The 24284-nt window shown below is 50.5% G+C and overlaps 1 protein-coding gene across 1 annotated transcript in view; it reads right to left on the bottom strand.

Moving 5' to 3' along the window:
* Nucleotides 1–24284, bottom strand: part of LOC147662694 (uncharacterized) — a gene marked incomplete at its 3' end in the record, with an annotated part of 662849 nt that overhangs the window by 97395 nt on the left and 541170 nt on the right. The window contains exon 24 of the mRNA XM_086950972.1: nucleotides 4849–4926. Coding sequence (XP_086807098.1) covers nucleotides 4849–4926 — 78 coding nt within the window. The remainder of the gene's footprint in view (nucleotides 1–4848; nucleotides 4927–24284) is intronic.

Raw genomic sequence — 24284 nt, 5'->3', positions numbered from 1 at the left:
CCGGATGGCAGGTTTGTGGCGGTGGAGGGGAGGTTATATGGACGGGATGTGGTTTTCTGCTGTGTCTATGCACCGAACACTGACCAAGGCCGATACTTTGATAGTCTCTCGGGGTCCTTGGCCTCTTTCCTGGCGGGTCCGATAGTGTTAGGGGGGGACTTCAACTCGATCACGGATGTTGCTCTGGATAGATCCCATCCGCCCCTAGTAGACTCTCCGGTGCGCAGGCTGGCTGCGCACAGGAAGGACTGGCAGGAACGATGGGGGTTGCTGGATGTCTGGAGGGAGCGGCACAGGGGAGCCAGGGATTATTCCTTTTACTCCGCTCTCCATGATCTGCATGTCAGGATAGATTCGGTGCTCTGCGGGGGATCCCTAGCTCCATTGATTTCCCATGCGGAGTACCTGGCTAGAACTATATCCGATCATAACCCCCTATTGGTGCACATTCAGTGGCAGAGAGAGCGCTCAGTGATACCAACATGGCGGCTTCGGCCGGAGACGCTTGAGGATTCTGTGTTCAGCGACGCGGTTCGGCAAGGCATTGATTGTTATTTCGGAGCGAATGAGGGCACGGCTACGAGTAGGTCCACTGAATGGGATGCAATGAAAGTGGTGGTGAGAGGGGTGTGTTTGGGTAGGTTCTCGAATGCTCGCACGACTGTGCTGAATGACCTAATGAAAGCGGAAGAAACTTTGAGAGACCTGGAGCGCCGCAGGCCGGCTAGGCCAGATCTACAGGCCCAGTTGTTGGAAGCGAAGGAAGTGGTTGCCACCGAGACGGAACGTTTAAGGTGTTATGACTATAGGCAGTACATCATCAGAGCACATGCAGAAAGGGACAAGGTGGGTACCCTCTTGGCCAGACTAGCTAATCCGGAACTTAGGGGCTGCCCGATCCTCAGCATTAATAATGCGCAGGGAGAGATGGTGTACTCCCAGGCAGCGGTATTGGAACGATTTAGGGGGTATTATGAGGAATTATACCAGAGTCAGCTGGGAGTGGGGGTTCAGGACATCGCGGAATACTTGGGGGAGAGGCAGCTTCCGGTCCTGGACGAGGAAGACGCGAGGGAGCTGGGTAGCCCGATCACGCTCACGGAAATACGGGTGGCCATCAAACATATGGCCCGCAACAAGACGCCCGGGGTGGACGGACTGCCGATTGAATTCTATCAACAATATGTGGACAGCTTGGCGCCCAGGCTGCTGGTGGTGTATACGGAAGCTTTCGAGACGGGGGCATTGCCTGGGTCCATGCGGGAGGCCTTGATTGTACCGCTCCTCAAGCCTGGCCGGGATGCCGCGGATGTGAGGTCTTATCGCCCGCTGTCCATGCTGACGGTGGATTATAAGATCCTGAGCCGAATCCTGGCCACCAGGCTGGCCCCGCATATGACGGGCCTGGTACACAGGGACCAGGCCGGGTTTATACCCACGAGGAGCATGGCGCTGAATATCCGCCGCCTGGTGGGAATAATGGACGCCATCTTGGACGGGGAGGGAGCCCCGGCGGTTCTATCTGTGGACATCGAGAAGGCCTTTGATAGTTTGGAATGGTCTTTCCTGGATGGAGTGTTAGAGAGGTTTGGCATGGGCGAGGGGTTTCGAAGGTGGACGAGGGTCTTATATACCTCGGCGACGGCGAGAGTACGATTGGGCGGCCTGGTGTCTGCGGCGTACCCGGTGGGCAGGGGAACACGACAGGGATGTTCTCTCTCCCCCCTATTGTTTGCCCTGGCGATGGAACCCTTGGCGGTCCATGCGAGGTCAGGTGACCGATACGCGGGGATAGTCAGCGGCGGGCAGTGGCATTACATATCGCTATATGCGGATGACTTGCTCCTGTACCTAGCTGACACCTCGGGGGCGTTGGTCGGAGCGATGGATCTGTTGTCTGAGTTCGGCCGGCTGTCGGGCCTTAAGGTCAATTGGGCGAAGACTTGTGTGTTCCCGCTGCGAGCGGGATCGCCAGTCCCTAGCAGCGATTTGGATGTGGTATGGGAACCCTCTTGCATCACCTATTTGGGTGTCCGCGTCTACCACGTGACTGCGGACCTATTGGAGGGCAACATTGGCCGCTGTGTCCGGGCGCTGCGGGGCAGCTTGTCTTTCTGGTCGACCCTCCCGCTGACAGTCCTGGGCAGGATTGCACTGTTGAAAATGGTGGCGCTCCCCCGCTTCCTCTATTATTTCCGAACGCTGCCTGTCTGGATCCCCCAGGGGGTGTTTAGAGAACTGCGGTCAATGATAATTGGCTTTCTATGGGGGCATGGCCGCCGTAGAGTGGCCCTGAGCACGCTACTTCGCCCCAAGATAGAAGGGGGCATGGCCGTGCCCGACCTCGAGCTGTATTATCTTGCGGCGCAGTTGCAGGTCCTTACACAGAACGTAGCCAGGGTGTTCCGGGGCCCGGAGGAGGACCGGGATCGGGGAATACAACGCCACGTGCTGTCCTACATCATCATGCAGCAGAGGCTCGAGTTACGGGCCCTCACCATGGAAGAGCGGACGCTCCGGCTGTGCTGGCAGAGGAGCCTTCGGAGAGCGAGGGCATCGCGGCCTTATGCCCCGGAGATCCCGCTCGGGATGTTGACGGCTTTGCCGCACGGAGGAGATTGGTCCCCGTTGCTGGATTGGGAAGAGGCAGGACTGCAGATGGTGGGCGACTTGTACATAGACGGGGCTTTGGCGCCGTTCGAAGTGCTCCGGGACCAGTTCGGGCTGCCTGATGGGGGCTACCTCCTACACGCGGCAGTAGTGGCTGCCATACAAAAGCACTGGAAAGGGGGGCTCATGGAACCCACGACGACTATGGCGTGCCAATATGTGGTGATGGCGGCTGGTACGTTCAAAGCTGTGACGTGCCTCCATAATAGGATGCTGAACGAGGGGCTGGAACCACTCCAAGGTCTCAAGGCTAAATGGGAGGTGAGCGTAGGCGGGCCCATACCGGATACGGCATGGGGCCACATACTGCGGCGCACGTGGAAGGGCACTAGAAATGCGCGCTTTCAGCAGGTACATTTCTATGTGCTTCATAGGGCTTATCTGACTCCTGAGAAATTACAGCGGTACTTTCAGGTGCCGGATGCCTGTTGCCCACGGTGTTCGTCCCCGGGAGCGGACATGGACCACTTGTTTTGGGGGTGCCCACAACTGGGGACCTATTGGGCGGAGGTGGGGGAACTTCTGAATGAAGTGACTGACAGGGAGGTGGACTTCGATATGGCGGCGTGCCTACTGCTCTGGTTCCCGCATACTAAACGCACCAAGGTGACAAGCAAATTCATAGACCTGGGCCTGATATTGGCACAGAGGGAAATATCGTGGCATTGGAAGTCCAGGGGGGGACCCTCACTGCGTAGATGGAAGAATGAGCTGCTGCGGTGGTCTGACTGCGAGAGTGTGCTCCGGATGAAGCAAGCTGTAAAGTTGGGGAATGAGAGGGCATTGGATGCGGCGCGTGCATGGGAGTTAGTGGTACAGGCTTTGCGTGATTCTTTGGTAGAGGATGAGGATGGCGAGAACTAAGCCGCTGGACACCGCGGGGCGAACACAGAAGTATGGTACCACGCACTGTAGTGGACCCATCCAATTCGACAGGACGAGGCGCACACCTTAGCAGTTGCCAGGGGAGGGGGGGCGTTGGGGGGGCTGGTTGAAGGGTGTTTGGGGAGGGCCGAAAGCCATTAGATGGTCGCTTGTTAGGGCCTTGGATCTACTGGGACGGTGGGTACTATGTGGAGTGTGGAATGGCTGGGTAGAGCGGCCAGGTGTGACGACCCAGAGCGCCTAGGGCAGGTCCCGACAAGGGCGACATCACTGATTATCACTGGGATGGCTGACGGGAGTGTTGTTGTGGGTGGGGGGGTAAAAGCAGATACGCAAAACGATCTTTCAACCAGGGTCCCTACGGGACGTGCACTGTGCTGTGTTCCTCTTGAACGACGTAATATGCCGCCCGGCCTCCGGGATGCGGGCTGAATGGCTGTGTACGATTGGGAATTCTTATTGGATGGGGGGATCTCACAAGTGTACTGGCTGATTAATTGTATCCTGTGGTTTATAATTCTGCAATAAAAATATAATTTAAAAAAATGTTAGTGTGACCAAGGAGTCTGATTTAATTCTTTTACAAGTGACTCTCAAGAGCCTTATCCCGATGATCTAAGCAGTGGCTACGAGCTGCATAAACTGTCAGCTCTTTGATGCTTCAACTCACCTGGTCTCTCACACAGTTCACAAAAAACGAAATTAAACTTATAATGCCTGGACATCTACTGAACTAATTCAGATGAGGGTGATAATGCAGAATCCGCTATAAAACTATTGATTCATGTCACACACCTCTGATAGAACAACTATCTTGTTTAGATTGTGCTGTAGAAACTTCTTTGGTTCCAGCATCAGGTGAAGATGTATCTTTGGAAAGGAAGATGGATCAACTGCTTATCTGATCATCCATTATGTCTTTGTAAAAGAGGATCATGGGAGATGGAGAAAGGGGCAAAGTGTAGGAATTTATCAGCAAGTTAACAGAACGTCACTACAATGTTGTGGAACACCAGGTATATTTTTGGCACCTATTTTTGGTGGAAGAATGTCCAGCATCCTACACTGACATTGGCAGATATTAAAGTGCATATCACCACAGTGGTGGAAGAACTCTACGTTTTGTGGATTTTCCTACTCCTCTTGTCAGAAGAGGGTAATTCACCACAATGTTAGATCGACATTCTGAAACCAGTCTAAAGGAGGCCTTGTCTTAACAATTGTAGTTCTCTGTTCATATGCATTAAATCAAAAGGCCATGTTTCATGTCATATTTAAGTATTTAGTTCTTACTTTTCCACTGATAACTCCTGCCCACTTTTTGTTTCAATAGCCGTTTCATTATCCAAACCAGAACTCATCAAAATGTCTCTGAAAAACAGTAAAAATATTCTGTAATTAAACTTTTGCATGAAATGCCACTTACTGCAAATCTGAACATTATTTTGTTTTGCATGGTGGGATACACTAGTGCACATCATATCAAACAGCAAATCCTCTACTGATGTAAATTGAACACTTCATTCCTTTTTCCTGTAAAATACTAATTTAATAAGGTAAATTGATATCCCATAGACTAGCTGCTATGCTTGTCCCTTTAAGAAAGGGAGAAAAAATACAACTCTCTACCTTTCTGTTTAGTTTCTGGCAATCATTTTGTCTGCATGTCTCCCTCAAGAAGGAAGCTCACGCAGGTTGTGCCATTTCCTGCATTACAACAAAGTACAATCTGCATTTTGTTTGATATAGTTGTCTTTGTTCTGATCTGTGCATTTATCACAATTATTTGTGAAACTAGATTGCTGTAGAAGATGCTCCCTATTGAGTTAGGGAACTTGTTTGTGGACCCCCACTGCCCCATGGTGATGAAAAAGGAGATTATTTGATACAGGTTCCGGACTTTGCTCAATGGCAACAGACTTTACTAATAGTAGGGGTCCCTTAAAGTATAAGGCGGGCTATGCTAAGAAAACGTGGTATTTCTTGGTTTCACTGAAGGTGGACCATGATAGATATGGGAGAACCCAATCCAGTCATGTTGTGTAAGATAAGGCTAATCAGTTCCCAGACTCCACTAGTTTACAATGGCATGTATACACTTGTCTTGCGAGATATGATACATAGAAAAGTGCCTCATCAGTGTCTATTTGGCTGAGGCAAGATCCACCAGGAGGGAGAAGAGTGGTGGGGGCTGTTAAGGGCTATGCCACCAAGAGAGTGTATAGGGGGGTCAGAAAATGGTTCTTGCACAGACAGTGTTTAAGTCCTCTAGCTTTAAAATGAAAGTTGTGTCCCAAGCATTCTAGGATCCTGTCTTGGCGTCAATTTCAGCGAGAGAATTGGTTCAGGAGACCACCACTATATCATAATAAAACCCCAGAGGACACAAAAAACTCTAAATTCAGGAGGGTTAAGAGTCCTCAGGAAGCAGGCAGAGGAGGGCAGTTAAGAAATCAGAAAGTGTCCAAGATCAAGTAGGAGAATGGATGTTCAACAAGATGCCATGTTTCTGATCGAATACTCAATAGCAACTGATGAAACTCATTCAGCAGCTTATATATTGATAGGAGTGGATCCGGCGGTCGTTCCTTCTCCTATATGGCTCCTAATGTATGGAGTGACCTGCCACTATACATAAGAGCCTCCTCACTTCTTGAGTTCTGCAATAAGCGGAATACTTGGCTTTTCAAGTAGTCCCACTAGACCCTAGTTTTGGTTAGACTCAGATCTGCTCAGTGCCAGGATACCCTCATGGTGATTGTGACTTCTACAAATCTGCAAAACATGACATAACATAACATTGAATGAAAAGGAAATTAATGCCTTCGAAAGGTCCCAGGTGAACTCAGGGGCTGCAACCCTATGTTATGTGGTTGCGTAAATTCCTGAGAACTAAAAAGCTATGGACCTACAATATATTCTAGGCAAATGAATCACATGGTGAATTTGTAACTACTTCAAGCAAGAAAGTGGCTCTTGTGCACATAAAGTCCCTGATTTGTCTCCCTTAAACACGTGTCACCCAATGTGTGCCCACAGCTCATGTTTACCCGCTTATGTTGTTTTATCCTTGGATATGTGAATGGGTGGGTTGCACTTCATGCTGGCTGTGATGGAGATAATGGGTCGTTTTGATGTGCTTTCATGCAATATTTTCAACCTCATTTCGGCTTTTTTCGGGCCATCTTCACGTCAGGTGCTCATGCTAGTGCACTATAAGCCAGTAGGAGTTGGTGGCTTAATGCATCACAGGTCCTATATGCAGTTGTGAGCAACATGCTTTTTGTGCCTGCTTGTTAGTCCATCTTTTCTATTGTATCCCATTTCCTCTTTCTGTAGCACTGGCTTCTCCTGATAAGTTCAGTTCTGCAATGCCATTTCCATGAAAATGTGTGTTTTTTACCACAAATGTTTTGAAATGATCCCAATATTCAAGTCTATAAAGCTTCCCATTTTTCTTAGACTTTACCCTAGCACGCTCTTAATAAAAGAACTGTCTGAAACCATATATGCATCAAGTTGTTCTAATGTGTGTGTCACATAAAAAACTTAAATCACAAAAGTAGATTGTCAAAATGCTTCAGTGCAACTATTCTTGCGGAATTGAGTGAGGAAAAACCATCAAGGAATGCAAAAGTATGCTGGATGACTTCTTAAAAAACGTTTTCTTTGACCTGCAGTTAAAAGTTGCACAGAACTTATCAATGCATCCTCTTTTTATGAGCGGCATTTAGTCTGGTCATTGAAAGAAAGAGAAAGAAAGAGAGAAGCAATGTGAAAAAAGGAAAGAGAAGCAAAGATAGAAGGGACGGATGAAAGAAGGAGAAAGAAAATAAGAATGAAGGAAAGAGAAGGAAAAAAATGAAGGGAAAAAGAAAATAGAAAAATGGAAAGAAGTGAAATATAAAAACACAAAGAGAAAAAAGAAAGAAAGAAGAAAGAAAAAAAAGACTGTAAGAGAGAAGAAAAGAGATACACAGAGAAGGAAAGAAAGAAAACAGAATGAAAGAAGAGAGGACAAGAATGAAAGAAGGAAATAGAAAGAAAAAAGAGGGTAAGAAGGAAGATGTAGTGAAAGAAAGAAATAAGGAAGAAAAAAAGAAGGGAAGAATGAAATTTGGAAAGAAAGAAGGAGAGAAATAAAAAAGCAAGAAGAGGATGATTTAATACAGAACAGTTTCAAATGGACACTATCTGTTATACTGTGAAATAGCAACAGTCAGAAAAGCAAAACACTCCAAAAGGAATTTACAACAACATTGGCAGGAGATGGAATATGATAAAGAGGAAATTTGCATCATAAATGGTATGCTCTCATATCAGGCTTTAAACACAAAGGCAACACTAAAGTAATGATAACGTAAACAACAAAAACACTGGCACGGAAGGGAACTAGCTTATGTGTAGATGTGCTCCTTGTACGAGAGCAACATTGAGTCACTCGAAGTGAAGTTTACCAATGGCTTATGTAGGCCGACCCACTGCTTCATGCTATATGCTGCAGTGGGAGGAAACAAAAGGGAGGTGGCTGAAAGCCTCTATATTTAAGTATAATCTCCACATTTTAGTGAAATCCAAAGGTCCAGCCTAACACCGGACCTAAAAACGAAGGGTTGTAATGCTACCCTGAGCGATTGGCAGTACTATTTGAAAGCATTCTTCCACTAGGTTTTTGTGTATCTGATGTAACGCCCAAAGTGGCTAAGGTTATCCCCAGATGTGGCTCCCGTACTCACTGAACTACTGGAACCAAGCTGCACCCAACGAAAGAGGCTCAACTACGTTGAGATCTTGGGTTGCTTGTGTTCTTATTCAGAGATGACCAGGCTGGGGACTTTAGGTCAGACTGTTCTGATTGGAGGAGGACCAAGGCTGACTTGCATTTGGCTGTGTCTATTCTGAGATGGTATAGTGGGCAAAAGAACAATGGGTTGGAAAGCTATCCAAATTAATTGCCTATGGTTAGACTATTGGCAAGCATTCTTCCCTTCAACGTTTGTGTGTTTTGTATGCAGTGCCAAATCAAGACTTATCCAACTGATTGGGCAGTCACCTGGACGATGAGGAAACCAGAATCCTCAGGTATTCCTGGAGCAGCAACATTATATAAATCTGCTGCAACTGCATGTCATTATGCTGGCCCTTAAGGCTTATATGCCTTCTATAAAAGCCAGATCAATTCAGGTGCTAACAGACAAAATAACCTCCATGTGGTACTACAAGAAGCTGGGCTGTGTGGGGCCACAGGTCCTCTATTTGAAGGTGTTGAGGTTGTGGCACTAGGTCGACCTGCACAGGATCTCTCTGATGGCCAGTAATCTAGGATTAACATCTGAGCAGATAAACTCAGCAGTAGTAATTGTTTTTTTTTTTTATTTAACAGATCTTTATTGACAGCAAAGCGATTGACAGCACCAGCATTATCACATGTGCATGAGTAAACGCCGGGATCGACACCGGGTACACAGTACTTGTTAGATGGTAAACGTACACAGCCTTAGTGCCAGCATCCCGGAGGCCTGGCGGCAAAGTAGGAAGAAATTAGCACAACAATTCAAATCGAGGGCTCCCAGTGCCGGTAGTGTACCGTAGTGATGTGTCAACTGGCAATCAATTGTCTACATGCTAGTCAGCGATCCAACGACTAGTGTACCATGTAAATGTAAGCAGCTCCCAACTAACTCCCCCCCCCGCCCGCTAGTGTGTGTCTGTGTGTCTGCCTGACCCATCCCGTCTATACCACCTCCCAAGTGCCCCTATCCCGTGTCCCCACCCCGTCCCCCCCAGAAACCTACCCATATTCCACCATCTACAGCAGCTCGTCCACTGGTTCTCACAGCTACCCTCAGTCAACCAGGGGCCTCCCCATTTCCGCCTCCCCCGTGTCCCCGTGCTCAGTATTGACTTCGATCTCTACCACTCTATCCTGCAGTTCCACCCCCTCCGCGATGTCGGTATCTTCCTCCTCGCCTCTCTGTTTGTACTCTTTGTAGAGGTCCCAAAAATTCTTGGGCCTGCCTCTGGGCGGAAGAAGATCGCTATACAGTTCCGTCTGTGTACAGCAGTACTGCAGGTCTCGTAGCCATTTAGCCTTGGTGGGGAGGGGCCCCCTCATCCAGCAGGTCGCCACCACCCGCCTTGCAAGGAGCAACGCCATGTCCACCAGACGACGCAGTCCCGGGGCTAGTGGTTTCGAGTAACCGAGTAGCGCCAAGGCCGGGGCACGAGACAACGGCTCCCCTAACATTTGATCGAGTTCCGCAAAGACCTCCCCCCAAAATGCCTGCACTCCTGGGCACAGCCATGCCAAATGGAAGAAATCAGCTGACGGAGTCCGGCAGCGCTCGCACTCGGGTGAGGTGCGAAGGCCATAGCGATGGAGGCGAGCAGGGGTATAATACACTCGTTGTAAATATTTGAAATGCACCAAGCGGTGCCGTCCGTTTAGAGAGATCCTGCGCGTGCTTGTGCAGCAGTAGCGCCACATTCCATCGTCTATGGGGGATTGTAGGTCCGCTTGCCAGGCCTCCCTGGCCTTCGACGGCTGCAGACACTGCTGTGTCACACCCAGCTTGTTAAGCTGTGTAATGAGTTTCGCCGCGGAGGTGGACTTCAGTATGTAGGTCAGTTCCGGGATCTCTACAGGTTCCTCCAAATCCGGCCCCAGCAGTTCACGAAAGGCCGAGCGGAGCCTGTGGTATTGGAATTTCTGTAAGAGGGTGTGTCCCGCCCCGGCGACTGTTAGCTGGTCCCAGGTTTTAAGCACCCCGCCCTCAAACAGGTCTTCCAGTTTGGTTACGCCAAGAGAACTCAGCGCCTTGACCACTCCCTTCTCACCAAGCGGGTCGAGCCACAGGGCCCATTCCACCGGTAACAGTGGGGAGTAAAGCAGTGTGCAGCCCCGTGAGCGCATCAGGCAATTCCAGGCGTGATTGGTCGCTTTCAGCGAGACCATCCGACCGATTGTGCGATCCGTGGGCAGGCAGACAGTAGCTGGTAGAGGGAGCGGATCTGCAAACAGCCGTTCCAGTATAAGGTGCGGGGTCCGTGCGTCGCCGTGCACCCATGAGTATAAGTGCGACGCCTGGGCGACTCTGTAATACCGTTCCAGGTCCGGTGCTCCCAGTCCCCCCATTTCGCAAGGTAGAATCAAAGTCTTCCAGCTAACCCTGGGCTGCTTCCCCCCCCAAGCTAATTTCACCAGCACCGAGGTGAGCTGTCGGAAGAAGGTCTTGGATAAAACCACCGGCAAATTCAGGAAGAGGAACAGAAATCGGGGGAGCACCACCATTTTTATAAGTGCAATCCTACCCGAGAGGGAGAGTGGGAGGCGAATCCACTTATCCACGTCCTCCACTAGGTTGTTATAGGCCACCCCATAATTGTCTCGAACGAGCACTTCCGGGTCCGAGTGAAGTTGTATGCCCAAGTAGCGAACTGAGTCGGCGGTCCATTGCAGTGGGTAGTCCATGTCGAATTGTCGCGTCACCGGAGTGAGCGGGAACGCAATCGACTTGTCCCAGTTTACTTTCAGGCCCGAGAGCGAGCCGAAGCGGACCACCTCGCGAAGGACCGCAGGCAAATTAACTTCCGGCTCTCTGACGTACAACAGCGTGTCGTCCGCGTAGGTTGATATCCCTATCTTGTATGTGGGGAAGCTAACCCCCTCTAGGCTGTGGTACTCCCGCATGGCACACGCCAGGGGTTCCGCCACCAGTACGTAAAGCAGCGGCGACAAAGGGCAGCCTTGTCGGGTGCCCCTGCTAATGTCTATCGGGTCCGTCACCCTGTCGCCCAGGCGGAGCCTAGCGAAGGGTCGATGGTACAGCGCGCCGACCTGCTGAAGGAACTGTTCGCCCAATCCCAACTTGCGCAACACCCGAACCATGAAGGGCCATTCAACCGAGTCGAACGCCTTCTCCATGTCAAGAAATATCGCCAATGCGCTATTCTCCTGCTTAATGTGCTGCATCGTGCCTAACACTGTTCTGATGTTGTAGGTTAAATTCCTGCACGGGACAAATCCGGACTGCTCCGGGGCGACCAACCCGGGCACCAACAGGGCCAGGCGAGTAGCCAGGACCTTTGCGTAGATTTTGGCGTCTACATTAAGTAGACTGAGGGGTCTATACGAGCCGCAGAGATCGGGGGGTTTACCGGGCTTTGGAATGGTGATTAGTAGCGCCTCGCGCATGGTGGTCGGCATTTCACCGTTCTCGCAGATGGCATCAAACAGGGTGATCAAGTGTGGCAACAGCATGTCCTTAAATGCCTTATAAAACCCAACCGTGAGGCCATCCGTGCCCGGCGCACTGCCCGAACGCATGCTTGCCAGCGCCTCTACTATTTCGTCTTGGTGGAAGGGGGCCATTAAGAATTCCCTGTCCGAGTTCTTGAGGAACGGCATGGCTATATGGTCTAGGTAATCCTCCATCTCACCTTCCACTCCCCGTGTTTTAGTTCGGTATAGTTCCGCATAGTAGCTCCTGAATGTCTGGAGCACCTGCTCCTCATCGGTCACCGTGTCTCCCTCCGGAGTTCTCAGACCTTCTATGACCAGTGGTCGTCTGGAGTTACGAGCCATACGTGCCAGGAGCGCTCCTGGCCTCTCACCCTCCCCATATTGTCTCGCCGTGGCGTATTTGCCCATGTAAAGGACCTCTCTATCCGCCAGCGCCTGAAACTCAGACAGGAGTCGGGACATCTCTCCATCTCCCGTTTCGCCGCCCAGCCGCAGCTGCTTCGCCTCCAGATCCGCCATCTTCGTTTCCAGGGCAGTTAGGTCCCTGCGTATAGATCGCAGCACTCCCGAATGTTTCGACATCGCCACCCCCCTGATGTACACCTTAAATGCCTCCCATACCGTAAAGAAGTCATCCACCGTGCCTAAGTTAGTAGTAAAGAACTGCTCTATTGCCTCCGCCAGTTCCCCCCGGAAGGCCTCGTCTAGCAGTGCAAAGGGCGGGAACCGCCATGTGAAGGCCGGGATCCCCTTCCTGGGCGTTGCAAGGCGGAGGAGAATAGGGGCATGATCTGAGAGCGTGCGTGGGAGAACTGTGCACGTGTGAATGTTATTAAGTACCAGGGGAGTAGCCAGCCAGTAGTCTATCCTGGTGTGTACGTCGTGAAACGCAGAATAGTGTGTAAACCCACCCGCCCTCGGATGCTTTTCCCTCCAGACATCCAGCAAGTCAGATTTAATCATCTCAGCCGCCATGTACGTGGCCGAGGCCACTGGCCTCCGGGCAGGGCCCGCAGAGCGGTCCAGTGATGGGTCAAACACAAAGTTAAAGTCCCCGCCCCACAGTACCCAAGGCTGTGCGTGCGTTCTTGCAATAGCTGCCAGTGTCTTATAGAATTCAGGGTGGTCATAGTTAGGACCATAAACGTTCACTATCAGTATGTCCATCCCCTTACCCACACATCTCGCCAGGACATATCTCCCATCTGGATCTGCGTGCACCGGTATGAGTCGCAACTGTGACTTCGGATTGACCCAAATTAACACCCCTCGGGCATGCGTAGTGAAACCCGCCGCCACAGTGTTACCTGACAATCCCCTGGATTTGAGCATTCTGCTGGAGAGTGGTAGGTGTGTCTCCTGCAGTAGTGCTATGTCAATGTGATGTCTGCTAAGGTAGCTGAGGACTTTCCTTACTTTGCGGAAGTCGTTCAGACCCCGCACATTCCAGGTCATTAAATTCAGCCCATTCCGGGTGTGTGCGTTCAGAGTTGGTGTTGTATCAGCCATTGCTAAGTGGGTTCAGATCGTGGACCAGAAGATGGGGTAGTGTAGGACACAGTAGGGCACCCCGACCCATAAGCGCCCTCCGGCGCTCGCAGACAAGGACAGCAGAACACTTCAATTCACACACTTCACCGGCAGACCCCGTCAACAACCCCAACCAAACACCCCCCCTCCCCACCCCGAGACCAACTCCCACCCCAAGAACAGCTACCCACCCACAGCCGACCTCCCCCAACCTGGCCAGGCAGACCCCATACTCCCCCCCCATGTACCCCCTATCGGTGTAGTGTCAAATAGTCCGACACCCACCCCTCAGAAAACAGCACCAACCAAAAGCTCGAGGGCAGAGCGCACCAATGCAGTACTCCCCCGACTGTTCCAAAATAGTGCAAGTACTGCCCCCCTCTCAGCTCCATTCAAGAGTCATTGCTCATGGCATGATGAAAAGTGTCACTCAGCACCCCTCTGTCCGGCTCCCCCGGCTCAGTGTATACTGCCACCTGGCACACACCCCCTTACCAGCATCATAGGGTAACCAGGTTGTCCTTTCCAAAATCGTGGATCAGGCACCATTGTGAGGCCGGGGTGCCCATATTGTCCGGGTCCGTAATCAGATTCGTGTGTAGAGGGCCGAACCCTCCCGCCGCCGGCGTTCAATCCTGTTCCTCCAGAGATACCTCCTCCTCGTCTTCCCGGCCACTCCGGTTCTCCTTCCTTTCCCGCATCCAGGTCTTTAGGGACTTATGCAGTTCTTTCGGGTCTGTAAAGAAGTACGACTTCCCACCAGTATTAATCCGAAGTTTGGCCGGGTACAACATGGCGTAGTCCAGGCCTAGCGTCCTGAGCTGCTTCTTGTAGGGCGCGAACTGCCGCCGTTCCTCCTGCACCTTGGCTGTGAAGTCCGGGTAGAGGGAGATATTCATGCCCTCATGCTGGAGTTGGCCCTTCTCTCGCGCCACTCTCAGGGCAGTGTCTCGGTCGCGGTAGTTGAGCAGTTTCGCGATTATGGGGCGAGGTGGCAAGCCAGGCTGGGGCTGTGGGCCCAGCGAGCGGTGGGCGCGCTCCACAATGAACATGGGGGAAAAGACTTCCTCTCCCAGGAGTGCCTTCAGGAGTTTCTCCACATAAAGTTCCATTTTCCCCGTTTGCGTGGATTCCGCCACTCCCGTGATACGTAGATTGGATCTGCGGGAACGTGCCTCCAGGTCCTCTGTCTTGTCCCTGATGACTGTCAGGAGTCTGTCGAATTGCTTGCGCTCCTTGTCCCACTCCATCTGGGCTTCCTCGGCCTCAGTGAGCCGACGCTCCGCCATGTCAAGGCGCTCCGCATGTTTGTCCACACGCTCTGCCATACGGTCCATCCTGTACGACAGAGCGTCTATTTTGGTGCCCACCGCCGCAATACTCTCCTGAATGCCTTTCTCCATGGCTGCCAACATGTCCCGGAGCTCCGTCGGAGCCTGGGTCGGAACCGCTGCCGCACCCTTCGGCGATGAGTCCGGTGCCGGAACCTCTGCACCTTTCGGACGGCGCCGTTCAAAGGAGATCTTCCCCTGGTTCGCATCGGTCTTCCCCATTGTGTTCACAATGCGTGGCAGAGCCCTGCAAAGAAGTGTCCACCACAGTTCACGATACCTCAGTGCCAGCGGTCTGGTATCCGATGCGTAGAAAAATGGCGGCGACAATGGCGGACAACGCCTCTCCGTACGCAATTTTCAGAACGGTCCGGTGCCAGACAGGGACCTGTCCTTTTCAGCTGTCCCAGGTGATACGTCCCTCCGCAGCCTCAGAGGAGAAGGCACAGCCTCCCGTAGTCTGTGCAAGTGAGCCAGGTTACCACGCCAGGTTCGATGTCGCCCCACCACGTGGCGCGGAGCCTCAGTTTAGGTGTTTCGTCGCTCCGCTGCTTCTCCAGTCCCCTCACCCACCAGGGCATTGCAGGGCAGTAAGGTAGAGGGCCTCACAAATCAGTGTTCGTGTCAATCTTGCCGCGGCTTGCACGGCGTGCGACAGCCGCCGGAGGTATGGCCGCACGTACAGTGACGTCGCCCGGCCACCTCACCAGGATAGCCCGCTGCTCTCGGCCTAGTCCGCCGCAGGCGCGCCACCAGGCACAATGCCCCGGGATGTACAGGAATTCACGCTCTGCAGCCAGCCAAAAGGGTCTTCGGAGTGCCCGGGGTGCCAGCAGATGGTTCCTGGCAAGTTATAGCCAATTCGAGCCCATTAAGGATATTTAAGCAGGATAATTCTGGAGCTTTGCGAGGAGCCGAGGGCTCACGCGTCCGCCATCGACGCCGGCTAGCTCCGCCCCCAGCAGTAGTAATTCTTTCGGCCACAAGTAGTGCCTACTTTTATAGGATGTGCAGGGCATATTTGTACACTGATGGAAGTCTTTGGGAGACCTTTGTGCCACCTTTAAAAACATTCAGTGTCCAGAGTTCTGTGCTTTGGAGTTTCCTTCTTGAGGGTCGCTTTGAAGCACATGCCACAGTTGGTGGGAGTTCAGCCTCCTCCATGCATTTCCACCTCTGCCTGACTGCAGCTCATTCTGATTGCCAAGGACTGGGCTTGGAAAGTCTGGCACGCTGAACCTTTGACTGACCATATGCACACCACTTCAGCTCTTTCTTCTGGAAGATCTGCTGTCCCAGTATTAGAGTAAAAAGTTACAACCAAAGCGCCATAATCTACACTTCAATGTATAGAGAATAAGCAGTACCAACTAAAGGATTTTGACCTTCTTAAGTAGTGGATGTGATTCTAGCTCACCGCCGCCCCTCCTTTAAAGTCTACAAACTCAGTGGATGGGCTAAATTTGTTGTCTGTTGTTAAGATAAGCAAATCGACGCTGTACAAGAGAAACTGATGTTTAAATGATCTATTGCCTTTGGCCTGGCAATGTTTTTCGATGGGCACAATTATGAATATTTATGGGCTCTTTCAGTCTTTCTATGTTTGCATGATCAACCCTGATAATACAAGGCACATATTGTGGTACGTTTTTTTATAGGGGCTTTCACAAATGTTTCCCACTGCTCCCTTCATTAGGCCGCAGTCTGACCTTAATTTTCATGTTTGATGTCCACTCCTTTTAAGCCTCTCCACAGCTATTCTTTAAGAATTTTAACTTTGAAAGCTATTTCTTGTTGCCATCACTTCTGTGCATCACATCAGCAAGCTGCAGGATTTTTCAGTCCAGCATGCATATACTACTTTTCTTTCCCCTGACATGCTGCTACTTAGCACATAGCTCTTTGTTTCTGTATTAATAGTATAAAGAATACAGTGCTGCTGTTTCGGGGATTTGGTAGTGAACAGAAAAAAGGTGGCCTTGAAACCTTGGCTGGAATGATCCTGCTGAGGGCCTTAGGGATCTTTCCACTAGGGCTAAAGTCAACAATACAGTCCCATCTTGGGGAGCTCCTGTTCTAGACATCTGCGAGGCTGCCACGTATTAATAGTATAAGGAATATGGTGTTGATGTTTTTGGGGGTTTGGAATTGCAAAGAAAGAAACATGGCGAGGAATCTATAGTTATAAGCCAGAAGTATACGTTACTTCAGTAATGCTTTTTTTGGGGGTACTCTAACGACAGATTCCTCACCGCCCACTGCCCCTGTGAGTGGACTTTCAGGAATAATAATTATAATAAGGTCTCAAGTTAGTTTTTTGCACATTGCCTATTCAAATTCAATCTTGTCAGCTACATTTCATGTCTAAATCCACGAAAGAGAATACAACATAACAAACAGAACATAGGTGTAGTATTTATATGCAGCTCTAAATCATCCTTTCTGGGGACAGGACAGAGTTGCAATGTGGCCAATGATGCCACCCACGAGCACACAGGAACCATTACAGGCATTTAAAGATTGAGTATGGCACCTGGCGAGATTGACAATGTAGGCATTCAGAATGTGAGAAATCTGTGGTGAGGTGCATTTATAAGACACCGTTGTTAATAAAGTCTAGAGTCCATAACTCATAAATACAAATGTAATACAATGTGGTTAGATAGAGACCCCACCAGGCGAACTGTTACTGAAGGTACTTATTCTTTTTTTCTAACATTTGTATAATGTTTCTGCTGTGGAAGGAGTTTGGTGGCAGTTGGAAAGTTGAGGCAGCCCGAGGATTGTTCCTTACATTTTGAGTCAGTTTTCTTGGAGTTTCTATGAATATGAGAGACTGTGAAAAGGTAGAGATAACCACCACATTTTTCTTGAACACGGGTATTTTCTTTTGCTGTAGGTGCTAAAAGTCTGAATATTGTGGGAGGTATGTGTGGTCCCCTTGCATTTCTTTGAATTATTGGAACATTACATTTTGCTTCCAGTGCCATGAGTTTAGGGAGGTGTGGGAAGTATGTGGTGGCCTCTATATTTTTAACGAAACTTTGGGCTCATATTGCTGTTAGTTGCATGAGGATGTAATTGACTGAAAGAGAGGTTGTACCAATATAATATTTTCTCATAGGGCTATTGTTTTCTGGGTACCTTTGGCGAGATGTGAGTTACTATATATGCCATGGCAGATGTTGGACTCATGAGGAGCCAGAACAGGCAGTTTTAATTTTTAAATCTCTTTATCAAGTTTTTAAGAGATTCAAAGAGATCTGAAAAAGAATGATATACAAAAGGGAAAAATATCCCAAGATCGACACCCAGATAATGTCATGCCATGGCACAACAGGCAGTTTTGTCGGATGAAAAACATTTATGAATAACTCTACAATCTGTATATACTTTATGTTAGTAGTGCATTAAAAAAACTGAAGTAGATGAAAATGGTCAGTGCCATCTTCATCTCTGAATTCTTTTGAGAGTTATGTAGTGTTGCATTGCTGATGTACTCGGGACCCATGCTGGCTGCAATCATTAGTTCATAGGTACGTTCTTTCCTCCCTGGCAAGCACCACGCATTAGACGTTAGACTAACGTATTTCAGTGTGGTGGTTTGCATCACCGCCCTGAAATGTAAAGTAATCATTATATGCATGGCTCCTGCCTCGTCTGTCTCTTAGCCACAGCACTACTATTTATCTCCAAATTGCTTACTGAACCTCATTGATGGTGGAGTGACAGCACTCGGTGGTGTGAGCGCTGCTCCCTGCAGGCTTAGGGGGGCTGGCTGGGCTGAGCTGCTAGTTACATTGTGACAATATAAACTTGGATTTCTGACACCGCGCCACAGCAACTGGACGTGCGACACAGAGACTAGTAGGCAGAGATGTCCTGCTGCCTCCTAGGGCGACAGGAACGGGTGGCTGCAATTCCATTGGGAGAGGCTGGCTGCAGAAATGGCAGCACTGTGCAGCTTGCACCACTGTTAAGTCACACGACCAGACAGACTCGGATCCTATCCCCTCTGTGGAGCCCAGTACACCACTTTGCTGCAGCTGCTGCTGAGAGGTGACAGTGTCTAAAGACTGGAGCCCAACGAGAGGCCACAAAGCGTTTGCAACAGGAGTCATTGTTGTTGCCACGAATTGTCGCTAGTAGCCTTGCAAAGTAAGTGTGTGTCAGTGCCCCCCTGAAGTGTGTATAAGGTCTCTCAGGCTCTGCTAAATTTGGTTTGTAATGGTTGATAATAGGAGCAGTTTTAGTGTGGTCATGATCACTGCCTGCCAGTGCCCTGTGTTGCTGAAGTTTTCACACAGTCTAGTCTCTCTGCGGTGTACACAGGGCCTTATTTATGAAGGTCTTGGGCACTTTTGCATCACTTTTAAAATGGGAAAAAGTGACGCACCGGTGGCGCAAGGCCTTCATAAATAAGGCCCACAGTACTTTTCAGGACCCCTGAGCTGTGCAACCTAGGGAGACGCCTAAACGGATTACAACTGACCAGGGAGTTGACCGCAGAATCCCTGCAACGTTCCTGCTGCTTGCTTCACAGCCTCCGCTGCACCTCGCGGTACCCGCTGCGCGGGTCCCGCATCGCCCCTGTTGCTGGGCTGCCATTGTGTGGAGGAGAAGGACCTTTGCCTGCGTGATCCACAGGGCGGGAGGAAAACATTTACACAGGGCTGCGAGCGCCAGGTAGGGAACAGGGACTCCAATTCCCAGGAGTCAATGTGTTGCCATCCCCTGCACCTGGACGCTCTCCCTGTTGCCCCGCCCCCGACCGCCGGGCTAAAACTGCCGCTAGCTAAGGAAGTTTGGGAGACGCCTAAACGGATTACAACTGACCAGGGAGTTGACCGGAGAATCCCTGCAACGTTCCTGCTGCTTGCTTCACAGCCTCCGCTGCACCTCGCGGTACCCGCTGCGCGGGTCCCGCATCGCCCGTGTTGCTGGGCTGCCATTGTGTGGAGGAGAAGGACCTTTGCCTGCGTGATCCACAGGGCGGGAGGAAAACATTTACACAGGGCTGCGAGCGCCAGGTAGGGAACAGGGACTCCAATTCCCAGGAGTCCCTGTGTAGCCATCCCCTGCACCTGGACGCTCTCCCTGTTACCCCGCCCCCGACCGCTGGGCTAAAACTGCCGCTAGCTAAGGAAGTTTGGGAGACGCCTAAACGGATTACAACTGACCAGGGAGTTGACCGCAGAATCCCTGCAACGTTCCTGCTGCTTGCTTCACAGCCTCCGCTGAACCTCGTGGTACCCGCTGCGCGGGTCCCGCATCGCCCGTGTTGCTGGGCTGCCATTGTGTGGAGGAGAAGGACCTTTGCCTGCGTGATCCACAGGGCGGGAGGAAAACATTTACACAGGGCTGCGAGCGCCAGGTAGGGAACAGGGACTCCAATTCCCAGGAGTCCCTGTGTAGCCATCCCCTGCACCTGGACGCTCTCCCTGTTGCCCCGCCCCCGACCGCCGGGCTAAAACTGCCGCTAGCTAAGGAAGTTTGGGAGACGCCTAAACGGATTACAACTGACCAGGGAGTTGACCGGAGAATCCCTGCAACGTTCCTGCTGCTTGCTTCACAGCCTCCGCTGCACCTCGCGGTACCCGCTGCGCGGGTCCCGCATCGCCCGTGTTGCTGGGCTGCCATTGTGTGGAGGAGAAGGACCTTTGCCTGCGTGATCCACAGGGCGGGAGGAAAACATTTACACAGTGCTGCGAGCGCCAGGTAGGGAACAGGGACTTCAATTCCCAGGAGTCCCTGTGTAGCCATCCCCTGCACCTGGACGCTCTCCCTGTTGCCCCGCCTCCTCCCTTTATTAGGAACAGACGATCCCCGCTACGCGGGACGCGTGCGGGACGCCCGGGGCTAAGCTCGGGCAAAGGGCGGGCCCTCTAAGGCCCTCGTAGGCCAGAGGAGGCCGGGCTGGGCCAACCCCTTAACATCTGTAATTCAGTGTTCCTAGTCCTGCTACTCGCTGGACATGACGACAGAGGAGGAAACCCCAGGCAATAAAGGAAGATTACGCAATGGGTCATTGGAGAACTATTTTCCTAAGAAGAGTGAGGGTGAAAAGGATTCTATTCTAGCAGAACGTAGGGCAGAGCGGCGTCGCTCAGTTGAGAGTATGAAGCATAGACCCCTCACGGATAGTTCCCTGCTTGTATTGACCCGGGAGGGAGGCTCTGTTGACTCGAGTGAGGATAACGCTAGTCAAGAAGGCGTTCCCCTATTGTTCCGGGACTTTGTATCCACACCCTGCCTACCTTTGGATAACATCACAATAGTCTCTCCTACCCCTAATCCAAGCTGCATTATGGTTAAATCTAAACCTAGGAGACAAAAACCCAAGCCTTTACCTGCTGCTCAGATCCACTGTCCTCCACCTAGTAAAAAAAGGAGGAAACAAAGGGTGGCTCCAGGTAAAGCCAAAACCCCGCATACTGAGTTTGGTAAAAGGGCAAACAACCCCATTTTAACTGAGATTATACCAGCAGAGGTTCATGACTCTACACCAGCAGTAATACTACCATTGGTTTATAGTTCATCTGAAGTAGCTATAAAGCCAGTGGCTCCTGATAGCAATAGTAGAGATACAGCAGCCGATACTTCAGCTCCCCCCACATTGATAGGGAACTTGGAGTTTTTGCTGAGATCTCTCCTTGTACCAATCAATGAGTCCATTAAAAAGGTAGAAATCAGACTGACCATATTGGAAGCCGCCATAACCAGTATGGCCACCCTGACCAAAACCCAGGGGAGTGGGGTGGCGCACCCTACACCCACGAGAAGGCCCTCTCCCGCCTCTGTTCACAAGAACCCACCTGCCCCAGCTCAGCCGGCCAAGCAAACTTTACAGGCCCAGGGTAGAGTTGACCTTCCCTCTCAAAATTCATTGCCCCCACAACATGTAAAGACACCAGTAACCGAATCAGGTGACGCCCCAAATAAATCAATCTTAAAGGCCCCGGCAAGTAACAACCAGGACGCCCCAGGGGAAGGTAAAAAGAATAGAATACCACACAAAAAGGTGCCACAAGTAGAGATTCCCCCTGAAGCAGTGCCCTTTGTGGTGGTCCTGGCTGGGGTCTCTCAGTTAGCAGAAAATAAGAAGGAGGGATATGCTGAACTCAAGAATAAAATTATTCATTGGTTGAGGACGCATAGGCCGATAGTGCCCAATATTGATGGAGACATAGTCCATGTCAGACGTATTAACTGGCTGGGGAGCAGAACTAAAAATATGGAGGGGGATCTAGTGGTGGTCAACTTTAGAGACCCTCGGGCTGTTGATTATATCTTAAACTGGCCACCAGGAAACGGGGAAACTTGCATCATCCCACGGGCCCTAACATACTTCTATCCCAGGTCAGAGGATACTCCATTTAAATATCCAAACAAACCTCAATCCTTTAGACCACCTCTCACCTTGCCCTACAATAACAATTATTCCCATTTTGGGCAACACTTTGCCTTGATGCCTGACCAGCGTTCTGCTTGGTCTACGGTGCCCTATAGACACTCAATGAACCACGGCACCAGGATGAATCATCTGAGACCTTTTACCCCACTGGATACTTACAATCGGTTTTCTCAGCTTTTTGGGTTGGAAGATTGCGATTGAAATTTAGTGAAAGGGGGGGAGGTAAGGGAATTTCAAGGGGAGGAGGCCCCAAGACGACTCTGTGGGAATACAGATACAGGGGAAGATAGTTCTAAGCCAGCTCAACTTGTTGTTACTAACAACATTACTGAGGTTTCTATCTTAGTCGAGCCTATGACTAGCATGGTTGATTGCCCCGTAACCCCTACTCCCCTGGCACAGGAGGGGGGGAGCTGCAAGCCCTTGGCGGATAATGAGGGTGTGAAAGGGGGGGGTTACACCATAGTGCCTAGAGGACAGCAGGTAGTAAACCTCCTTTCTTGGAACATTGCGGGGTTAAAAAGGAAGTTAGAAATTCCAGAGTGGCACACGTTCATCGAGAGGTTTGATGTTTGCCTGTTTCAGGAAACTTGGAGTCTATTACCATTATACAAATCGGGGTATGCCACCCACTTTTTGCCAGCAGTAAGCAAGGGAAAGGGCAGACCAGCGGGTGGCCTCTTGGTCTGGATTAAAATAGAACTGGATTGGGTGGTTACACGCCACAACTTGGAGTGTAATGATATACTCCACCTCTCCACTAGAGGAAAGGCGGAGGGTAGTAGGGTTGACCTTTTCAATGTTTACGCTAGAGGGTCACCTGGGGACTCAGCCTCTCTGACTTTAACAGCTCTGGACTCCGCCTTAGCTAGTTGCCCTTCATCAGCAAAAATCATCGTGGGGGGTGATTTTAATTGCACGTTTGAACCCCTCCTCGGAGATGACCCCCTGGGTATTGAAGAGGAGGATTCAAAATGGTCCATCCCAACTTTATCCTTGCCCCCTATTAGGAAATGGTCAGCTAGGGCAATCCAAATCAATGCACTGACTAGGGACCACAAGTTAAGAGCCCTTAATGGCAGAACTATATCCGATCAGGCAGGGGCACTGACCTTCAACAGACTTACTGGGCCGTCCCGAATTGACTACATCCTAATGGATGTTAGCTTCTGGGCAGACCTTATTGATATGGAAGTCCTCCCAAGTCAGGACAGTGACCACAACCCCCTGTGTTGCAAGTTTATTTGGGGTACCCCCAAAGACAGGAGGGTGAACGTTATCTTAAAAACATCAAAAGAGATTATCCCATATAACAACAACCGTAGATTGAAATGGGATAAGGCTAATCTAAAGGAGGAAGATCTAGGGGCCATAAAATCATTGGTTGAGGGCTTATCTTCTGATTTGGAGATCTGGGTTGGTGAAAATCAGATCAGCGGGTCCCCATACCCCTCCCTTGATTCAGTTTATAAAACCACAATAGATCTTGTCGGTCAATTCTTTACCTCGAAAGGGAAAAGCAATAGGGATACTGTTAAACCCCCCTCTTCCAATAAACCTTGGTATACAGCCCAGTGTAAGGGCAAAAGAAAAAACCTGACAAAAGCCCTGATTTCTGGGGATCCTTTACTGGTTAGAGCGGCCAGGAAGGAATACCTAAAAGCATTATCACTGGCCAAACGTGAGTGGGAGGAACAGCATTGGCAGGACCTATCCAATGCTGTGAGCAGTAGGAACCCGAACCTTTTTTGGGATCTGATCAATAGAACTAGGCAGAGGAAATCGCAACCATTGGCTGCACATATAACCAGTCAGCAATGGTTTGATCATTTCTCATCCCTATATGGAGGTAATGAGGAAACAGCTAGCCCTGGAGTAGGTAGTTTGGGTGATGGAGATTTCTTAGGAGTAGTCGATCCCCCATTTACAACCATAGAAGTAGTGACGGCGATCAGACATTTAACCCCTAAGAAAGCAGCTGGGCAAGATGGGATCCCTGGAGACCTGTTGATAGCGGAGCCGCAGGCCTGGGCAAAATTAATCGCCGCCATAATGAACTTGATTACCAGAGGTCACCAGGTGCCAGACTCTTGGAAGGGGGCAGAGGTAGTAACCGTGTTCAAGAAGGGTGCAAGAGATGACCCTGCGAACTACAGACCTATCAGTCTGATAGACATAATTCAGAAAGTGGTCGGCAGGGTCATCATCTCAA

Source organism: Lissotriton vulgaris, unplaced genomic scaffold, assembly GCF_964263255.1.
Source record: "Lissotriton vulgaris unplaced genomic scaffold, aLisVul1.2 SCAFFOLD_1043, whole genome shotgun sequence".
NCBI classification, from domain to species: domain Eukaryota; kingdom Metazoa; phylum Chordata; class Amphibia; order Caudata; family Salamandridae; genus Lissotriton; species Lissotriton vulgaris.
The sequence above is the reverse complement of the archived record's forward strand: the minus strand, read 5'-3'. Positions and strand labels throughout refer to the sequence as shown.